Source organism: Populus trichocarpa, chromosome 7, assembly GCF_000002775.5.
Source record: "Populus trichocarpa isolate Nisqually-1 chromosome 7, P.trichocarpa_v4.1, whole genome shotgun sequence".
In the NCBI taxonomy this organism is placed as follows: domain Eukaryota; kingdom Viridiplantae; phylum Streptophyta; class Magnoliopsida; order Malpighiales; family Salicaceae; genus Populus; species Populus trichocarpa.
The window spans coordinates 14,806,639-14,825,906 of record NC_037291.2 but is presented as its reverse complement, the minus strand read 5'-3'; the positions used below and the strand labels follow the sequence as shown (position 1 = coordinate 14,825,906).

Below are 19,268 nucleotides of genomic sequence, written 5' to 3'. Positions count from 1 at the left end.
GTTGCTCATGGTATAAGATAGTGTATTTGGTTAAAGATTGAGATGGTTTGATAGAATGGACACATCCTTTTATTTTTCATGTTTTAAAATAATATAAAATTATTTTAAAATTATTTATATCTCTGCCTTTCAACTAGATTTTTTTTATGTTTTTTTATACATGTTTTTTTTTTATATATAAAACACTAACTAAACACAATCTAAGTATTTTTCACACTATCATCTTAGATTTAAATATAAAAAAATGGAAGGGAAAATGATTTTATAAAAACACTAGTCTGAATATATATTAAAACACTATTTATTTAAGATTGTCTAGAAAAAAACTTGATATATTAAAGTTAATGCTAGCAAGACTTATAGTATAAAAAATTAACAAATCCTTATAGCTTGAAAAACATTTAAATAGTCATTTGATTAATATTAGTCATGCTTATAACACTATTTCCTTCTAAAAAAATATTTATTTCTTATTGATCTATTTTTTTTATATTATGAATAGATTTAAAAATATATGATTTTTAAAACTATAAATATTAATTACTTAATTTTCATAAACTGTAAAAAACTAAATTATAGTTATAGTTATAATTAACTCTATTAACCAAAAAATAAAAAAATATAATTCAAGTTGATTCAAATTATTTTTTATTTTTATTTTTAATTTTAAGATTAGGTTTTTATAAATTATTTTAATTTAATTTTTATATGTTTATAATTATCTTATTATCTGGGTAATAAATTTAACATATTAATATCTAATGTATTAACATTTTAATATTAAAAAAATATTATTCAATATATTATCCTATTATTTAAAAAAATATATCCAATATATATTATATTTTAATTTTATAATTAAGTTTTTCAATTAAAAAAGCGCGTAGCGAGTTAATGAGTATAAACTAGAAGTAGAAGAAGTTTAAAATAGAACAGTGTAGAGTGTTCCAGACACAACCACACTGTTCTGTTTTAAACTATAAACAACCACACTGTTTCTATTTTAAACATGTTTCTCAAATAATCAAAAACCCAAAAAAGAAAAAAGAAAAATTGAATCTCTGTTATTTTTTGAATTAGAAAAACAAGGATCAGCAAGGTGAAGAAGAGAAAGAGAGGAGGTAGCAGTAACACCATGGGAGTGGATTACTACAAGATATTACAAGTTGATAAGACTGCTAAAGATGATGATTTGAAAAAAGCTTATAGGAAATTAGCCATGAAGTGGCATCCTGATAAGAACCCAAATAACAAAAAAGAAGCTGAAGCAAAGTTCAAGCAAATTTCTGAAGCTTATGAGGTATGTACCTGCCTGCCTTTAACAGTTCAAGATTAAATTTTGGGATTTGGGTTTGTTGTTAAATTGGATTATCTTGCTCAAATTTGTGAACTTTTATTAATTTATCGAAAAATGTTTTCCTTACTGGGATTTCATGGTTAAAATTCTTGGATTTGTAGTTTATTGTGCTTTTTTTAACTGTTATCTTGAGGAACTCTCTGTTTCATATTAGAAAATATTCAAATTTGTTGGCTTTTATTCATGTTGGATAAAATAAAGTTTCTATCTTTATTGGGATTTCATGGTTAAATTTCTGGGATTTGTAGTTTATTGTGTTCGTTACTATTATCATTATAATTATCTGGTTCTTATAAGTCAACAACACCATAGTTTCAATCTTTAATGGCGTTTATCAACATAGAAACTTTGGAGTATTAACTTGGATTTTCAGTCATTGATGTCATGGGGAATTTTCTATGTAAAATTGGAATTACTAGTGAAGATTGTTTATTTGATTGATTTTGTATTGAAACTCAATGTTTTTTATGCAGGTCCTTAGTGATCCACAAAAAAGAGCAGTGTACGACCAATATGGTGAAGAGGGTCTAAAGGGGCAAGTACCACCACCTGGTGCTGGTGGTGCTGGTCCTGGTGGAGCTTCATTCTTCTCCACAGGAGATGGGCCTACAACATTTCGGTTCAATCCCCGCAACGCTGATGATATTTTTGCTGAATTTTTCGGGTCTTCAGGTCCATTTGGAGGGATGGGAGGTGGCAGTGGAGGCATGAGAGGGACAAGGTTCCCAGGTGGGATGTTTGGTGATGCTATCTTTAGTTCTTTTGGTGAAGGAGGTGGAGGGTCAATGCATCAAAGTGTTCCTAGAAAAGCTCCTCCAATTGAGAAAAGGCTGCTTTGTAGTCTTGAGGAGCTTTACAAGGGGGCTACCAAAAGAATGAAGATATCTAGGGACATTGTCGATGCAAGTGGGTAAGTATATATCTTCTTACATTAATTATCTTGCTCTAGGTTTGTTTCTGAAGTATGGTTCCTTTTAGTTTGTGTAAATTTCTGCTAGGGGTTTCTGCCTATCAAATTGAGCATCAAGTTTTTCCCTTTTGATTTTCCACATGTAATGGCCTAATGGGAGGTGCTGCCTACCAAAAGAATAAATGCATGTTGTTTTCGTGGATTTTACTTGCTGTCCATGCTCACAACACAAGAAATTTGATCTCCGTTGTGAGCGATTCATGGGATTAGTTGCCAGATCAATTCACAATCTAGTAAAAGTCTTGGAGCTTTTTTGATGATGATGTTTATGCGCAGAGCATTAGTTGCTAGATCATTTCACTAAACTTGCACTTTTGTTCTTGTGCAGCAAGACCATACAAGTGGAGGAGATTCTAACCATTGACATAAAGCCTGGTTGGAAGAAGGGCACAAAGATCACCTTCCCTGAGAAAGGGAATGAGCAGCCGAATTCAAAACCAGCAGATCTAGTTTTCATTATTGATGAAAAACCTCACCCTGTGTTCACTCGTGATGGAAACGACTTGATTGTCACACAGAAGATTCCCTTAGCTGAAGCCTTGACAGGTTACACTGTCCATCTCACCACCTTGGATGGAAGGAATTTGACCATTCCGATCAACACCGTGATTGATCCAAACTATGAGGAGGTTGTCCCACGGGAAGGGATGCCAATCCAAAAGGACCCAACAAAGAGAGGAAATCTGAGGATCAAGTTCAACATCAAGTTTCCAACAAGGTTCACTGCAGGGCAGAAGGCAGGAATCAAAAAACTCTTGGGCTGAGAACATCAATGCCAATATTTAATGCACAACACAACTCCATAGAAATGGAGCAGTTTTGTAAATACAAATTACATAAAACGTAGTATTTAGATTGGTTCTTTTTGATACAGAACTTGTTATATACGCTCCCAGTTTTTAGTAGTTTCTGTTTCAGAGCAAGAATGCCATCTTTCTAAATACATCGATGTGCTTAAAGGTGTACTGAGGAACTTATCAGTTACAATTTCAATTAAAATTAGCTTTTGTTGATTTTTGGTGCATCCTTGTTTTCTTTCTCTTTAGTTCAGAACAGTGTGCCATTAACTTTATGCAAAGATGGTGAATATGAGTGGATTCCTACAAGAAGACGACATGATTAAAATCAGCCGTGCTAACCATTCTTTTTTCTTTATTTCCCCTTTCAAGAACAAGAAACGTGCTATTACAAAACCATGGTGATTCTGTAAGATGCAGAATCTCACCCATGAAAACCAAATCCACACAACCACCTTGTTTTGGGAGTAGTGGAATCCAACCAACGTATATTTTCTTCAAATGAAAGTATTTTATTCATCAGAATCAACTTATAGAATAACGTGACAGTTTTCAGCGCATCGAGCCTAATAAAATCATCAATGATCAGTATAGTATCATCTAGATCAGTAATTCTTTTTACTCTTTGGAGATCAAGCATACTTAGCTTATTTGCTTTTGTTAGCATGTATTTAGTGACTAAATGTTCCATTGATTCACTGTTACTTCCTTCAGTCCAAAGTAACATAAAATTAGGTTACACAACTTAGTGTCTATTTGGTGTGGTTGTTGAACGGTAATTGTTTTTTGAATTTTTTTTTTAAAAAAATTTGATATTTTTTTAAACGTTTTAATGTGCTAACATCTAAAACAAAAAAAATATTATTTTAATATATTTTTAAATAAAAATCATTTTAAAACATAATTTTTACCATAATCTCAAACAACACTTATTGTCTGCTTGTTTTTGTGTTTGAAGCTGTATTTGAGTGTGTTTTAAAAGCATTTTTAACTTGAAAAAACATAAAATTGATTTTTTTTAGTACTTTCTAATGGTTTTGATGAACTATTGCTAAAAAAAATTAATGCATTTTCAAGTGAAAAATATTTTTGAAAAGCATCTGGCATTAAAATATCAAACACGCACTTAGAAACCGTTTGATATTGTAATAGATTCTATTTTTTTGCTTAACCATAGAGGAAAAAACCATTAAGCTAGCTATATAACTTTTGTTTTTTGTATTGGACCCATACACAACTGCATTTCAAATCTTAGTTGTATATAAGATAAAATAACCTGTTTTTTGGGGTGATTTGTTTACGCGGCCATGACTCTCTTTTAAAAAAATTATTTTTTTGTGTTTATAGATTATTTTAATATGCTGGTATTAAAAATAAATTTTTAAAAATAAAAAAATATCATTTTAATATATTTTTAAATAAAAAATACTTTAAAAAATAATCGCTAGCACAATGTCAAATACTGTCTTTATTTATGAATATATGCTTTACATATATAAATTTTCACCAATAATATTAATTAAACATGTATTTTTAAAAAACCTATGTTTTTTAAATTATAATAAAAAAATACTTTTCTGACATAACCAAACACTGGAAAGTGTTTTCTAACTTATTTTTCATTACACTACCTAACATTAGAAAATAATTCACTTTTCTGGAATTTACTTTTTTAAAATTTATTTTTAAAAAAAAACTATTTTCCAGTACGGAACTAAGTTTTCTTCATCTGTAAGCCAAACACTATGCTTCAATTTTTCCACAACTTGAAGTATGCTAGCTACGTAGGACAATTACTTTTCCTATAAGTAGAGCAGTTGCATTACACTGGGCTAGAACAGTTCTCTGTGCCTTTCTTTCATCCACCTTCTATCAACGACATGACTAGTCATAGTAGGGCAGCAGATGATGAATCTTTTGAAAACAAAAGAGGAATCTTTTCAAGTTATTTTTACCGTCTTGCTGAATCTTTCGGGTTTAATAGCCCAAATCAAAACAGGAAAGGAACAGAGTTCTCCAATAACAGAGATGGTGATGGTATCGTTAGATCTTTTGAAGAAAGTGTCGTGGTTAGTGCTCCTGGAAAAGATCCTGCAATTAAGCACACCCTGTCTTGTAGTCTTGAAGAGCTTTATCAAGGGGCTACCAAGACGGTAAAAATAACTAGACAAGTAGCTGATCGAAGGGGGTAAGTGTCCTAAACATCACCATTTCGGTCCCGTTTTATGTTCAACTGCCATTCTGTAGTTTTGATCAAACATGTTGACTCTGATCAACTGGTCCTGGACTTGATATGCTTTCCTGTTGTCAAAGATTTGTGTGAGATAGTTATTTTTTTTTATCATTTTACTGTCTTCTGAAAGGTCCAAGAGCTTTGTTAATGGTGTTTCTTGTGCTCTTTCTTTTTTGTGGGATGGAGCGCAGCTTGACCAGGGAAATAGAGGAGATTCTAACCATTGACACGAAGCCTGGTTGGAAGAAAGGCACGGAGATCACTTTTGAAGAGAAAGGGAACGAAAGACCAAATGTAACACCTGCTGATGTTGTCTTCATTGTTGATGAAAAACCCCACTCTGAGTTTACTCGTGATGGAAATGACTTGATCGTCACTCGAAGGATTTCTGTAACTGAAGCCTTTACAGGCTACACTGTCCATCTTACAACCTTGGATGGCAGGAATTTAACCCTTCCGATCAATGATGTGATCCATCCCAACTATCAGAAGGTTGTCCCGAATGAAGGGATGCCCATCCTCGGCGACCCAACAAAGAGAGGGATTTTGAAAATCAAGTTTGATATCAGGTTCCCAACAAGGGTTAATGCAGAGCAGAAGGCAGGAATCAGGAGACTCTTTGGTGCTTGAGATCTCTATATCAGCATGGCAGACATATCCTATGTGAAGGAAGCCTTTGGATTGGTATCCTCTTGACGCAGTTTGTGATAAATTGCAGTGGTATTTGACAGTTTCAGACTTTTAAGTTGTGTTATATATATATATATATATGTGAAGTATGAAATCTTTCTGAGATGTTTAATGTAGGGTTTGGCCAACTTCTTAATTATGGTGTCAATTATGGAAAATGCTTCCCCTTGATTGGTGTTGAATCCTTCCTTTCTTCAGTTCAAAAGGTCGAGCTTGGAGAGCGTTTCCCTCCTGCCATATCCTGAAACATGAGTCACTTCCCTGTAAATGACACCTTCCAGGATTAATTTCCTGCTTCCCATCCCAAACCATCACTATTTGTCAAACAATGAAATAAAGCTCAGATATGATTATATTATTTATTAACGTATATTTTTAAGTAAGTTTCTCAAACTTGAAATTTATATTAAATATCATATCAAAGAATTAATTTAATTTAAAAATTTAAAATATTAAATAAAATATTAAGATATAATTTATATTATTTTATTATGAAATTCAATGTGTTAAAATATAAAAGCAATCGTGTGTGATGTTCCAGCAATTACTAGCTATCAAAGAGTTTCCTGTCAATATATACATGGCCAAATCTATCCAACCATCTTATTCACAAAACAATGACTTATAAAATTCTCACAATTTATCAAGATAGCACCACAAACTTATACCATCATAACTCAAATCAAAATACTGTTTACATTGCAACTGAGGGCCTAGCTGCTGTGATCAATCGTGTGACTTGTTCCGCCCCCGTCCCGGGTTCGACTCTCTATGTGCACGCCTGTCACCCCCGCGGTGCCTTACCTACTCCTGGGCTTGCAGGATGTCCAGTGGGCCGTGGGGAATAGTCGTGGTGCGCGTAAGCTGGCTCGGACACCCCACGTAAATAAAAAAAAAATACTGTTTACATCACTGATTCAATTTAAAGAACTCTCTAATTTTTGTTTTTGGTATTGTGGTAGCTGTTGTAGTTGTGGTTTGAAAAAAGTTGTTTTATAAAAAATATTTTTAGTTGAGGTTGATTTGGAAAAATATATGTTTGGTTAAAACTGTAGTTGAAATTGAGGTTGAACAAAAAGTAGTTTAACGTGTTTGGTTAAAAGAATGCTTTTCAAATTGAGGTTATAAAATAATATATATTAATATATATATATATATATATATATATATATATATATATATATATATATATATATTAATATTGATGATTTTTAATTTAAATATTGTAGATTTAATTACTGTTATTACATCATGAAATAAATAATATTAATATCAAATATTTTTTATTATTCCATTAAACTATGTGCAATTTAATCACGTACGAAATCTATCTAACAAGGATTATATTTTCCATGGTTTCTTAAGCGCGCAACAACAAAAACTGAATTTTTTGTTACGTCATCAAACAATCTCCTTCTAATTTTTTTGAATAAAACATAATTACAAATAAAAATAAAAACTGAATTTTTTTTAACTAGGTCGGACCCGACAAGAACATAATTGGGCTTGCGATCAAATTCTGCAAATGCTACGTCATCAAGCGATCTTCTTCTAATTTATGTAGTATTATTAAATAATATTAAACACTAGTTTTCGAGTAAAATATAATTTTAAAAAAATATTTTTTTTTAATATAAGTAGTTATTCACCTGGGCACTGTTTACACGAACAGTGTCAGGTGAATTATATTCACCTGGTTGCAGACGTCACGAACCAGCATTTCAACAAAAATATATATGGGTCCCACATGAAAAGTCAGTTGAATTTTATGTTACCAAACTTAATGTTTACACGATGAGTTTTAAAAGCAGAAGCTATTGCGTAAACAAACACCGTCAGCCGGCCACACCTTCATCACAAGCAACCATAATTTCCTTGCTCTCTCGTTCTTCCTTTGCTTTTATCTCGCTACCTACACTTTCCTTCTCTCCAACCCCTCTCAATTTGAAGTCTAAGACTTTGTTTGTTTTTGTTAGCTTTCACATTAGTGGTGAATTAAACATAGCAACATGTTTGGTATTAAAAAAAAATTGAGTTTTATACTGCAAAATCCATTAAAAAATTGAGTTTAAAATGGAGATTTTATATAACAGTTTTTACATAATTTTTTAATTGAGTTTTGTAAATATATTTTACTGATCTCTTTTTTACTGTTTGTAAAAAAGTCAAAATATTTTATTTAAGTATTTTATACATGTTTTTTGCTACACATAAACTTCAACTATAATTTTTACCAAATACATATCTAAATCGAACTAACTATAACTAAAATTATTTTTTTAAAACTACAACCACAAAAATTATCTCAAAAACAAATACACCCTAAATGTTCTCCCTTTCATAAATTAGCCTCACCACCCACTTTAACTCTGAATCTCTTGCAATTTAAAGGAAAAACTAGAGGTAGTTTTGAAAGAAAACCCTCCCCCCTTCTTCCAATAGCTGCCGTCGGCCTCCCTCACAAATAAAAGCAAGGTTGACTATTTTGTAATCCTATTTTAGCCCCCATTAAATCTTTTATTTCTCCCTGAGCTCTTTCCTTAATCCTTAAGAATCTAAACATTATAATTTAACCCCATTTCAATTTTTTATTCCAATTAACTCCTAAAACTAACCTTCCTCTTCTTTATTTATTTATTATTAGAACGGAATATTTTCATCATTATTATCATTATCATTATGAAGGGTTATATGCAGTTTTATATATTAAATTTTTTTAACATAATCAATAAGCTATACAATATGATCAATATAAAAGAAAATTTAAAACTAAAGAATTAAAAAAAATGAATTTAAAAGACAAATCAAATTAAATTTGATAAATCAAGACACAATTTTTTTTTTTAACCTGGGGTGTCCGGGCCAGCTTACGCGCACCACAACTAAATCCCAGATCCACTGAACACCCTGCAAGCCCAGTAGGCAGGTAAGACACCGCGAGGGTGACAGGTGTGCATGCTGAGGCTCGAATCCAGATGACAGAGGCAAGAAAACCTTGCCTCTGCCGCTGGGCCAGAAGCCTCGGTGCACAATTATTTATTTATATAAAACTCGGTCTGATATCATGGGTCAATTCAACGACTCTACTCGGTCTCCGTTATCTTATTTGATATTGACTATAAGGGACAAGCAAACGAGGCATTCACATGTTCCTATCTTTTTCAACGTTTTCTTTCACATCACATCGCCAAGAACTCTGTCATTATTATCGGGAAATCTGTACGAGAGGATATTCTAAATCATTAATGATTACTATAAAAAATTAAAAATCATTAATGATATCAGAGTCTAAAATTTACCAACTTAATCTTTTAATTAAATAAATTAATTGAAGAAAAAAAGGTAAGTGTTGTAGTCTGTGTCTCCTAAGCAAATCGTTTTCAAATAGTTCCACCCAGTCCAACAACTTAAGCTTTATGTTATGCCTGGCCAATCACCGTCCTTCAATTCTCCACCACTTTAAATCCTGAGAGACTTTTCTTTTTTTTAATTAATGTGAATGTATTTATTGGATTGTGGGTATCTTTATTAATTCTATAAATTTTAAAATTAATAATTATAAAAGTTTTAATCATTCTAAAATTTATAAAACTCTAACTAAGAAAATAAACTCAACAGTTGCATTACACCTATAGCCTATAGTTTACTTTTCCTTTTCCTTTAAGAGCAGTTGCATTACAGTGAGCTAGAACAGTTCTCTTTGCCTTTCTTTCATCCACCTTCTATCAACGAGATGACTAGTCAGAGTAGGTCAGCTGATGATATCTTTGCTGGATTTTTCGGGTCTAATAGCCCAAATCAAAACAGGAGAGAAACAGGGATCTCCAGTAGGTCAGCTGATGATATCTTTGCTGGATTTTTCGGGTCTAATAGCCCAAATCAAAACAGGAGAGGAACAGGGATCTCCAGTAACTTAAATGGCGATGATAATGATATCTCTAGATCCTTTGAACAAAGCTTCGGGGTTAGTGCTCCTGGAAAAGATCCTGCAATTAAGCACACCCTGCCTTGTAGTCTTGAAGAGCTTTATCAAGGGGCTACCAAGAGGGTAAAAATAACTAGAGAAGTAGCTGATCGAAGTGGGTAAGTGTCCTAAACATCACCTCTCTGGTCCTGTTTTATGGTCAACTAGTGTCAACTGGTCCTGTTTTATGGTCACCTGCTCTGTAGTTTTGATCAAACATGTTGACTCTGATCACTGGTCCTGGACTTGATATGCTTTCCTGTAGTCAAAGATTTGTGTGAGATAGTTATTTTTCATCATTTTACAGTCTTCTGAAAGGTCCAAGAGCTTTGTTAATGGTGTTTCTTGTGCTCTATCTTTTTTGTGGGATGGAGCGCAGCTTGACCAGGGAAACAGAGGAGATTCTAACCATTGACACAAAGCCTGGTTGGAAGAAAGGCACGAAGATCACTTTCGAAGAGAAAGGGAACGAAAGACCAAATATAACACCTGCTGATGTTGTCTTCATTGTTGATGAAAAACCCCACTCTGAGTTTACTCGTGATGGAAATGACTTGATCGTCACTCGAAGGATTTCTGTAACTGAAGCCTTTACAGGCTACACTGTCCATCTTATTACCTTAGATGGCAGGAATTTAACCCTTCCGATCAATGATGTGATCCATCCCAACTATCAGAAGTTTGTCCCGAATGAAGGGATGCCGATCCTCGGCGACCCAACAAAGAGAGGGATTTTGAAAATCAAGTTTGATATCAGGTTCCCAACAAGGGTTAATGCAGAGCAGAAGGCAGGAATCAGGAGACTCTTTGGTCCTTGATATCTCTATATCAGCATGTGAGACATCTCCTATGGGAAGGGATCCTTTGGATTGGTATCCTCTTGCTGCAGTTTGTGTTTGTGTTTGTGTTTGTGTGTGTCTGTGTGTCTGTGTGAAGTATGGCATCTTTCTGAGATGTTTTAATGCAGGGTTTGACCATCTTCTTCATAATGTTCTTAATGAAAACTGGTTCCCCTTGATTGTTGTTGAATCTTTCCTTTCTTGACAGTAAAAGGTACAATTTGAAAGAGCATTTACTTCATTTAATTTCTCATATCATGATAAAAACTTGTGCCGATGGATGAGATTCAAAAATATATAATTTATAATTTTTTTTTATGTTATTGAATATCTGAGAGTCGATCAAAAAATACTTGATTGCATGATCTATTGAAATTTAGACTACATCAAAGAAAAAATAGTTAAAAAAATCTATATACTCTTGAATTACAATGATTAAACTGGTTTGATTTAATAGGATCAAGCTGATTCAACCCTAGTCCAAGTCTAATTTTAAAAAATAATCAAATAAAAATTTATTTGATTTGACTTCAACGTTTTAATAGATTAATTCTAATTAAAATCTGGTTTGATTTAAAAAAAATCTTTAAAAAAACTTTGTTTTAAATTGATCAAATTGACATACTCAATCCGTCACTTAGCCCTAGGCAAAGCTGAATTTAGTAACTTGGCCCTAAATACAACAAAAGATAATCAATTCGATTCAAGGGTATTGACCCAACCATAAGCAAAAGGACCAAACTAGAGAAAGATTAAAAGTATAAGGATGGATTTAACAGCAACACTTGCTAGAATTTAGTAACTTGGCCCTAAATACAACAAAAGATAATCAATTCGATTCAAGGGTATTGACCCAACCATAAGCATAAGGACCAAACTAGAGAAAGATTAAAAGTATAAGGATGGATTTAACAGCAACACAAAGCAAGGTACAATAAAGAATAGAGGTGCAAATTTTTAGCATTAACCCAAATCCTAAACACCACAAACCCCCAAATATTACTACTCTACCTCCACCATCATCACATTACCGTAAATTAACAGAACAAAAGCGAGCGAGCAAAGCACCCCAGGATAAATTAACATAACAAAAGCGAGCGAGCAAAGCACCCCAGGATTTTTTTGAAGTAGAAAAACCAAGATAAGCAAAGTGAAGAAGAGAAAGAGAGGAGGAGGAGGAGGAGGAGGAGGCAGCAGCAACGCAATGGGAGTGGATTACTACAAGATATTGCAAGTTGAAAAACCTCACCCTGTGTTCACTCGTGATGGAAATGACTTGATTGTCACACAGAAGATTCCCTTAGCTGAAGCCTTGACAGGTTACACTGTCCATCTCACCACCTTAGATGGAAGGAATTTGACCATTCCGATCAACACCGTGATTGATCCAAACTATGAGGAGGTTGTCCCAAGGGAAGGGATGCCAATCCAAAAGGACCCAACAAAGAGAGGAAATCTGAGGATCAAGTTCAACATCAAGTTTCCAACAAGGTTGACTGCAGAGCAGAAGGCAGGAATCAAAAAACTCTTGGGCTGAGAACATCAATGCCAATATTTAATGCACAACACATCTCCATAGAAATGGAGCAGTTTTGTAAATACAAATTACATAAAACGTAGTATTTAGATTGGTTCTTTTTGATACAGAACTTGTTATATACGCTCCCAGTTTTTAGTAGTTTCTGTTTCAGAGCAAGAATGCCATCTTTCTAAATACATCGATGTGCTTAAGGGTGTACTGAGGAACTTATCAGTTACAATTTCAATTAAAATTAGCTCTTGTTGATTTTTGGTGCATCCTTGTTTTCTTTCTCTTTAGTTCAGAACAGTGTGCCATCAACTTTATGCAAAGATGGTGAATATATATGAGTGGATTCCTACAAGAAGACGACATGATTAAAATCAGCTGTGCTAACCATTCTTTTTTCTTTATTTCCCCTTTCAAGAACAAGAAACGTGCTATTACAAAACCATGGTGATTCTGTAAGATGCAGAATCTCACCCATGAAAACCAAATCCACACAACCACCTTGTTTTGGGAGTAGTGGAATCCAACCAACGTATATTTTCTTCAAATGAAAGTATTTTATTCATCAGAATCAACTTATAGAATAACGTGACAGTTTTCAGCGCATCGAGCCTAATAAAATCATCAATGATCAGTAATTCTTTTTACTTTTTGGAGATCAAGCATACTTAGCTTATTTGCTTTTGTTAGCATGTATTTAGTGACTAAATGTTACTTTGATTCACTGTTACTTCCTTCAGTCCAAAGTAACATAAAATTAGGTTACACAACTTAGTGTTTATTTGGTGTGGTGGTTGAACGGTAATTGTTTTTATTTTTTTTTTAAAAAAAATTTAATATTTTTTTAAACGTTTTAATGTGCTAACATCTAAAACAAAAAAATATTATTTTAATATATTTTTAAATAAAAATCATTTTAAAACACAATTTTTACCATAATCTCCAACAACATTTATTGTGTACTAGTTTTTGTGTTTGAAGCTGCATTTGAGTGTGTTTTAAAAGCATTTTTAACTTGAAAAAACATAAAATTGATTTTTTTAGTACTTTCTAATGGTTTTGATGAACTATTACTAAAAAAAATTAATGTATTTTCAAGTGAAAAATATTTTTGAAAAACATCTTGCATTACAATATCAAACACGCACTTAGAAACCGTTTGATATTGTAATAGCTTCTGTTTTTTTGCTTAACCATAGAGAAAAAACCATTAAGCTAGCTATATAACTTTTGTTTTTTGTATTGGAACCATATAAAACTGCATTTCAAACCTTAGTTGTATATAAGATAAAATAACCTGTTTTTTGGGGTGATATGTTTACACGGCCATGACTCTCTTTTAAAAAAATTATTTTTTTGTGTTTATAGATTATTTTAATATGCTGGTATTAAAAATAAATTTTTAAAAATAAAAAAATATTATTTTAATATATTTTTAAATGAAAAATACTTTAAAAAATAATCGCTAGCACAATGTCAAATACTGTCTTTATTTATGAATATATGCTTTTCATATATAAATTCTCACTAATAATATTAATTAAACATGTATTTTTTAAAAACCTATGTTTTTTAAATTATAATAAAAAAATACTTTTAAAAAAAAGTTTACTTTTTTTTAATCCATAACTATAAAAAATAGCATAATGAAAGACAAAAACCACCCTTTTCTCAACCTGAAGGAAGAAGTAAAGAGCATTTATATTCCTGACATTCCAGTACACAAATATTTATCATCGCCCCCATTGAATTCTGAGTTTTGCCTTGTAATTCATTCACAGTCACACCTCTTCATGAAATTATTCCCCAAAAATATGGAAAATAGTGCAACACCAACATAAAAAAAAATTGTATAGCAAAGTTTTTTCATTGTATTTTTATACATAAAAAAAGATTAAATGTAAATTAAAAAGCCTATTCAAATAGATAATTAAATAAATTAAAAATTATATATCTTAATAAAAAAAATTATCAATAACTAAAATTAAAATTAAAAAAAATAAAAAACAAATATAAATCAAAGTATTTAATTTAGTGACCTTCTATATTTCCTAATTTTTTTAACAGCTTAGTCATTAAGGCTGCATTTGTTTCCTGAAAAATGGTTTTCAGAAAACCACTTTCGAAACTTTCTTGTGTTTGTTTGCCATTAGAAAAGTTGGTCAACGAAAAACATTTTCTGGTCAACGGAAAACACTTTCCAGTCAAAGGAAAATTTGGCTTGGTTTCCAAGAAAGTGTTTTCCTTTTAGGATGTGTTTGGTTCCCGAAAAGTGGTTTCCGGGAAACTACTTTCCAAATTTTTTTTTGTTTGTTTGTCATTAAGAGAGTTGGTCAACGGAAAATATTTTTCAGTCAAAAGAAAATTTACCTTGTTTTCAGGAAAGTGTTTTCCTGAAAAATTTGGGCGGAAAACACTTTCCGGAGTTGTGAAAAATTTAGAAATGTCATATTATTTACTGATTATATCAAATTTGGTCCTCAAAATTTTAATTGCTATATATATTTTGTTTTGAATATTTATTTTTCAATTTCATCTCTTAAAATTTAATTTTTATATTAACTTTGATTCTCATTTTTATAATTATTATTTGTTTTTCCCTTATCATTTTTTAATTGAAATTTTTTATCTATCAAATTTGGTCCTCATTCTTTTGATTGTTACTTATTTTATTTGAAATAATTTATCAAATGTTAATTATTATTATTTTAATATCTTCATCTTTTATTTTTTTTATTTTTTAGATTTGATCTCTATTATTTTGATTGTTACTTATTTTATTTGAAATAATTTATGAAATGTTAATTATTATTATTTTAATTTCTTCATCTTTTATTTTTTAGATTTGATCTCTATTATTTTGATTGTTATTTATTTTATTTGAGATAATTTATGAAATTATATTTTTTTCAATTTCATTCTCATTCAACTTTTTAATTTGTCAGATTTGTTCCTCATTATTTTAATAAACTTGAGAAAAATAAAACATTAATAAGTTATTTTTCAGCTCATTTTCCATGACATAACCAAACACTAGAAAGTGTTTTCCAACTTATTTTCCATTACACTACCAAACATTAGAAAATAATTTACTTTCCCGGAATTCACTTTCCAAAAGGAAACTACTTTCCAGCAAACAAACGGGACCTTATTTTGGGCGGACAACACTCTTCGGAAGTTGTGAAAAATTTGGAAATGTCATATTATTTGCTGATTATATCAAATTTGATCCTCAAACTTTTGATTGCAATATATATTTTATTTTGAATATTTATTTTTAAATTTCATCCCTTAGAATTTAATTTTTATATTACCTTTGGTCCTTATTTTTATAATTGTTATTTGCTTTTCCCTTATCATTTTTTAATTGAAACTTTTTATCTATCAAATGTGGTCCTCATTCTTTTGATTGTTACTTATTTTATTTGAAATAATTTATCAAATGTTAATTATTATTATTTTAATTTCTTCATCTTTTAATTTTTTTTATTATTTATTTTATTTGAAATAAATTATATATATTTTTTAATTTCATTCTCATTCAACTTTTTAATTTATAAGATTTGTTTCTCATTATTTTAATAAACTTGAAAAAAATAAAACATTAATAAGTTATTTTCCAGTTTATTTTCCATGACATGACTAAACACTGAAAAGTATTTTTCAATTTATTTTTATTATACTACCAAACATCAGAAAATAATTTATTTTTTTAAAATTTATTTTTTTAAAATTCATTTAAAAAAAAATATTTTCCAGTACGGGACTAAGTTTTCTTCATCTGTAAGCCAAACACTATGCTTCAATTTTTCCACAACTTGAAGTATGCTAGCTACGTAGGAAATTAACTTTTCCTATAAGTAGAGCAGTTGCATTACACTGGGCTAGAACAGTTCTCTGTGCCTTTCTTTCATCCACCTTCTATCAACGACATGACTAGTCATAGTAGGGCAGCAGATGATGAATCTTTTGAAAACAAAAGAGGAATCTTTTCAAGTTATTTTTACCGTCTTGCTGAATCTTTCGGGTTTAATAGCCCAAATCAAAACAGGAGAGGAGCAGAGTTCTCCAATAACAGAGATGGTGATGGTATCGTTAGATCTTTTGAAGAAAGTGTCGTGGTTAGTGCTCCTGGAAAAGATCCTGCAATTAAGCACACCCTGTCTTGTAGTCTTGAAGAGCTTTATCAAGGGGCTACCAAGAGGGTAAAAATAACTAGACAAGTAGCTGATCGAAGGGGGTAAGTGTCCTAAACATCACCATTTCGGTCCCGTTTTATGTTCAACTGCCATTCTGTAGTTTTGATCAAACATGTTGACTCTGATCAACTGGTCCTGGACTTGATATGCTTTCCTGTTGTCCAAGATTTGTGTGAGATAGTTATTTTTTTTTTTATCATTTTACTGTCTTCTGAAAGGTCCAAGAGCTTTGTTAATGGTGTTTCTTGTGCTCTTTCTTTTTTGTGGGATGGAGCGCAGCTTGACCAGGGAAATAGAAGAGATTCTAACCATTGACACAAAGCCTGGTTGGAAGAAAGGCACGAAGATCACTTTCGAAGAGAAAGGGAACGAAAGACCAAATGTAACACCTGCTGATGTTGTCTTCATTGTTGATGAAAAACCCCACTCTGAGTTTACTCGTGATGGAAATGACTTGATCGTCACTCGAAGGATTTCTGTAACGGAAGCCTTTACAGGCTACACTGTCCATCTTAAAACCTTAGATGGCAGGAATTTAACCCTTCCGATCAATGATGTGATCCATCCCAACTATCAGAAGGTTGTCCCGAATGAAGGGATGCCGATCCTCGGCGACCCAACAAAGAGAGGGATTTTGAAAATCAAGTTTGATATCAGGTTCCCAACAAGGGTTAATGCAGAGCAGAAGGCAGGAATCAGGAGACTCTTTGGTCTTGAGATCTCTATGTCAGCATGTGAGACATCTCCTATGGGAAGGAAGCCTTTGGATTGGTATCCTCTTGCTGCAGTTTGTGTTTGTGTTTGTGTTTGTGTTTGTGTTTGTCTGTGTCTGTGTGAAGTATGGCATCTTTCTGAGATCGATGTTGAATGCAGGTTTTGACCATCTTCTTAATAATGTTCTTAATGAAAACTGGTTTCCCTTGATTGTTGTTGAATCTTTCCTTTCTTGACAGTAAAAGGTACAATTTGAAAGAGCATTTACTTCATTTAATTTCTCATATCATGATAAAAACTTGTGCTGGAGGATGAGATTCAAAAATATATAATTTATATAATTGTTTTTATGTTATTGAGAATATCTGAATCGATCAAAAAATACTTGATTGCATGATCTATTGAAATTTAGACTACATCAGAGAAAAAATAATTAAAAAAATCTATATACTCTTGAATTATAATTGTTAAACTGGTTTAACATGATTAATTCAATAATTCAAGAAGACGACATGATTAAAATCAGCTGTGCTAACCATTCTTTTTTCTTTATTTCCCCTTTCAAGAACAAGAAACGTGCTATTACAAAACCATGGTGATTCTGTAAGATGCAGAATCTCACCCATGAAAACCAAATCCACACAACCACCTTGTTTTGGGAGTAGTGGAATCCAACCAACGTATATTTTCTTCAAATGAAAGAATTTTATTCATCAGAATCAACTTATTGAATAACGTGACAGTTTTCAGCACATCGAGCTTAATAAAATCATCAATGATCAGTATAGTATCATCTAGATCAGTAATTGCTTTTACTTTTTGGAGATCAAGCATACGTAGCTTATTTGCTTTTGTTAGCATGTATTTAGGACTAAATGTTCCATTGATTCACTGTTACTTCCTTCAGTCCAAAGTAACATAAAATTAGGTTAGACAACTTGATGCTTATTTCGTCTGTTGTGGTTGAATTGTTATTATTTTTTGATATTTTTTTTTATTGTTTTGATATATCAAAAATTAAAAAAATATATTATTTTGATATATTTCTAAGCAAAAAATATTTTGAATTGCAACTTTTACCACAATTTCAAATAAACACTTATTGCCTGCTTGTTTTTGTACTTGAAGTTGTATTTCAGTGTGTTGTAAAAGTACGTTTGATTTGAAAAAAATATTAAATTTATTTTTTTGATATTTTCTAATTATATTGATGAGTTAATGCTAAAAATAAAATAAAATTTAATATATTTTCAAGTAAAAAACACTTTTAAAAAGTATCTTGCATTACAATATCAAATACACATTTAGAAACCATTAGATATTATAATAGCTTTTTTTTTGCTTAACCACAGAGAAAAAACCATTTAGCTAGCTATATAATTTATGTATTTCGTACTGAGCTCCATTTATAACTGCATTTCAAACCTTAGTTATATAGAAGATCAATTAACTGGTTTTTCGAAGCGATTTGTTTACGCGGTAATGACTCTCTTTTAAAAAAAAAAAAAATTTTGTGTTTCTAGTTTTGATATGCTGATGTTAAAAATAAATTTAAAAAAAATATTATTTTGATGTATTTTCAAGCGAAAAATATTTTAAAAAACAATCGTTAACATAATATCAAACATTGTCTTTATTTATTAATATATGATTTTCATATAAAAATTTATCTCACTAATAATTTTAATTAAACATGTATTTTTTAAAAACCTATGTTTTTTAAATTATAATAAAAAAAATATTTTTAAAAAAAAATTACTTTTTTTTAATCCATAACTATAAAAAATAGCATAATGACAAACAAAAACTACCCTTTTCTCAACCTAAAGAAAGAAGTAAAGAGCATTTATATTCCTGACATTCCAGTGCACAAATATTTATCATCGCCCCCATAGGATTCTGTGTTTTGCCTTGTAATTCATTCACAGTCACACCTTTTCATGAAATTATTCTCCAAAAATATGGAAAATAGTGCAA

At 31.2% G+C, this 19,268-nt stretch overlaps 6 protein-coding genes across 9 annotated transcripts in view; all 6 read left to right on the top strand.

The window, feature by feature from the left end:
• Positions 1 to 952: 952 nt before the first annotated feature.
• On the top strand, positions 953 to 3,340 carry LOC7459968 (uncharacterized). Its single transcript, XM_002309723.4, has 3 exons — positions 953 to 1,300; positions 1,831 to 2,267; positions 2,656 to 3,340. Exons 1-3 carry the CDS (start codon positions 1,136 to 1,138, stop codon positions 3,089 to 3,091), a joined length of 1,038 nt encoding a protein of 345 aa, XP_002309759.3. The 5' UTR covers positions 953 to 1,135; the 3' UTR covers positions 3,092 to 3,340.
• A 1,504-nt stretch (positions 3,341 to 4,844) lies between these two features.
• The window catches only part of LOC112325789 (uncharacterized), a 24,435-nt gene continuing 10,011 nt past the window's right edge, over positions 4,845 to 19,268 (top strand). Inside the window, exons 1-2 of one of the 2 annotated variants that reach the window (XM_052454420.1) lie at positions 4,845 to 5,312; positions 5,549 to 5,849. In XM_052454420.1, the coding sequence (XP_052310380.1) occupies positions 5,005 to 5,312; positions 5,549 to 5,849 (609 nt within the window). In that variant the 5' untranslated portion in view covers positions 4,845 to 5,004. Of the gene's footprint in view, positions 5,313 to 5,548; positions 6,406 to 19,268 lie in introns of those variants that run through there. The other variant, XM_024592849.2, reaches the window with a different exon arrangement.
• On the top strand, positions 9,668 to 11,040 carry LOC112325785 (uncharacterized). 2 transcript variants are annotated; one of them, XM_052454419.1, is made up of 2 exons: positions 9,668 to 10,130; positions 10,319 to 11,040. In XM_052454419.1, exons 1-2 carry the CDS (start codon positions 9,781 to 9,783, stop codon positions 10,827 to 10,829), a joined length of 861 nt encoding a protein of 286 aa, XP_052310379.1. In that variant the 5' UTR covers positions 9,668 to 9,780; the 3' UTR covers positions 10,830 to 11,040. The 2 variants fall into 2 exon arrangements, with proteins under 2 accessions (XP_052310379.1, XP_006380278.3); XM_006380216.3 differs by having other exon boundaries at positions 9,673 to 10,130; positions 10,391 to 11,040.
• Positions 11,945 to 19,268, top strand: part of LOC7459973 (uncharacterized) — a 24,471-nt gene continuing 17,147 nt past the window's right edge. Inside the window, exon 1 of one of the 2 annotated variants that reach the window (XM_052454417.1) lies at positions 11,945 to 12,040. The gene's annotated coding sequence lies outside the window, so the exon portion shown is untranslated. The remainder of the gene's footprint in view (positions 12,041 to 19,268) is intronic. The other variant, XM_052454416.1, reaches the window with a different exon arrangement.
• Positions 12,040 to 12,566, top strand: LOC7459970 (uncharacterized). Its single transcript, XM_052454422.1, has one exon. It carries the CDS (start codon positions 12,055 to 12,057, stop codon positions 12,385 to 12,387), a length of 333 nt encoding a protein of 110 aa, XP_052310382.1. The 5' UTR covers positions 12,040 to 12,054; the 3' UTR covers positions 12,388 to 12,566.
• The window catches only part of LOC112328137 (uncharacterized), a 4,614-nt gene continuing 1,590 nt past the window's right edge, over positions 16,245 to 19,268 (top strand). Inside the window, exons 1-2 of the mRNA XM_052454418.1 lie at positions 16,245 to 16,618; positions 16,857 to 17,450. Of these exons, the coding sequence (XP_052310378.1) occupies positions 16,311 to 16,618; positions 16,857 to 17,450 (902 nt within the window). The 5' untranslated portion in view covers positions 16,245 to 16,310. The remainder of the gene's footprint in view (positions 16,619 to 16,856; positions 17,451 to 19,268) is intronic.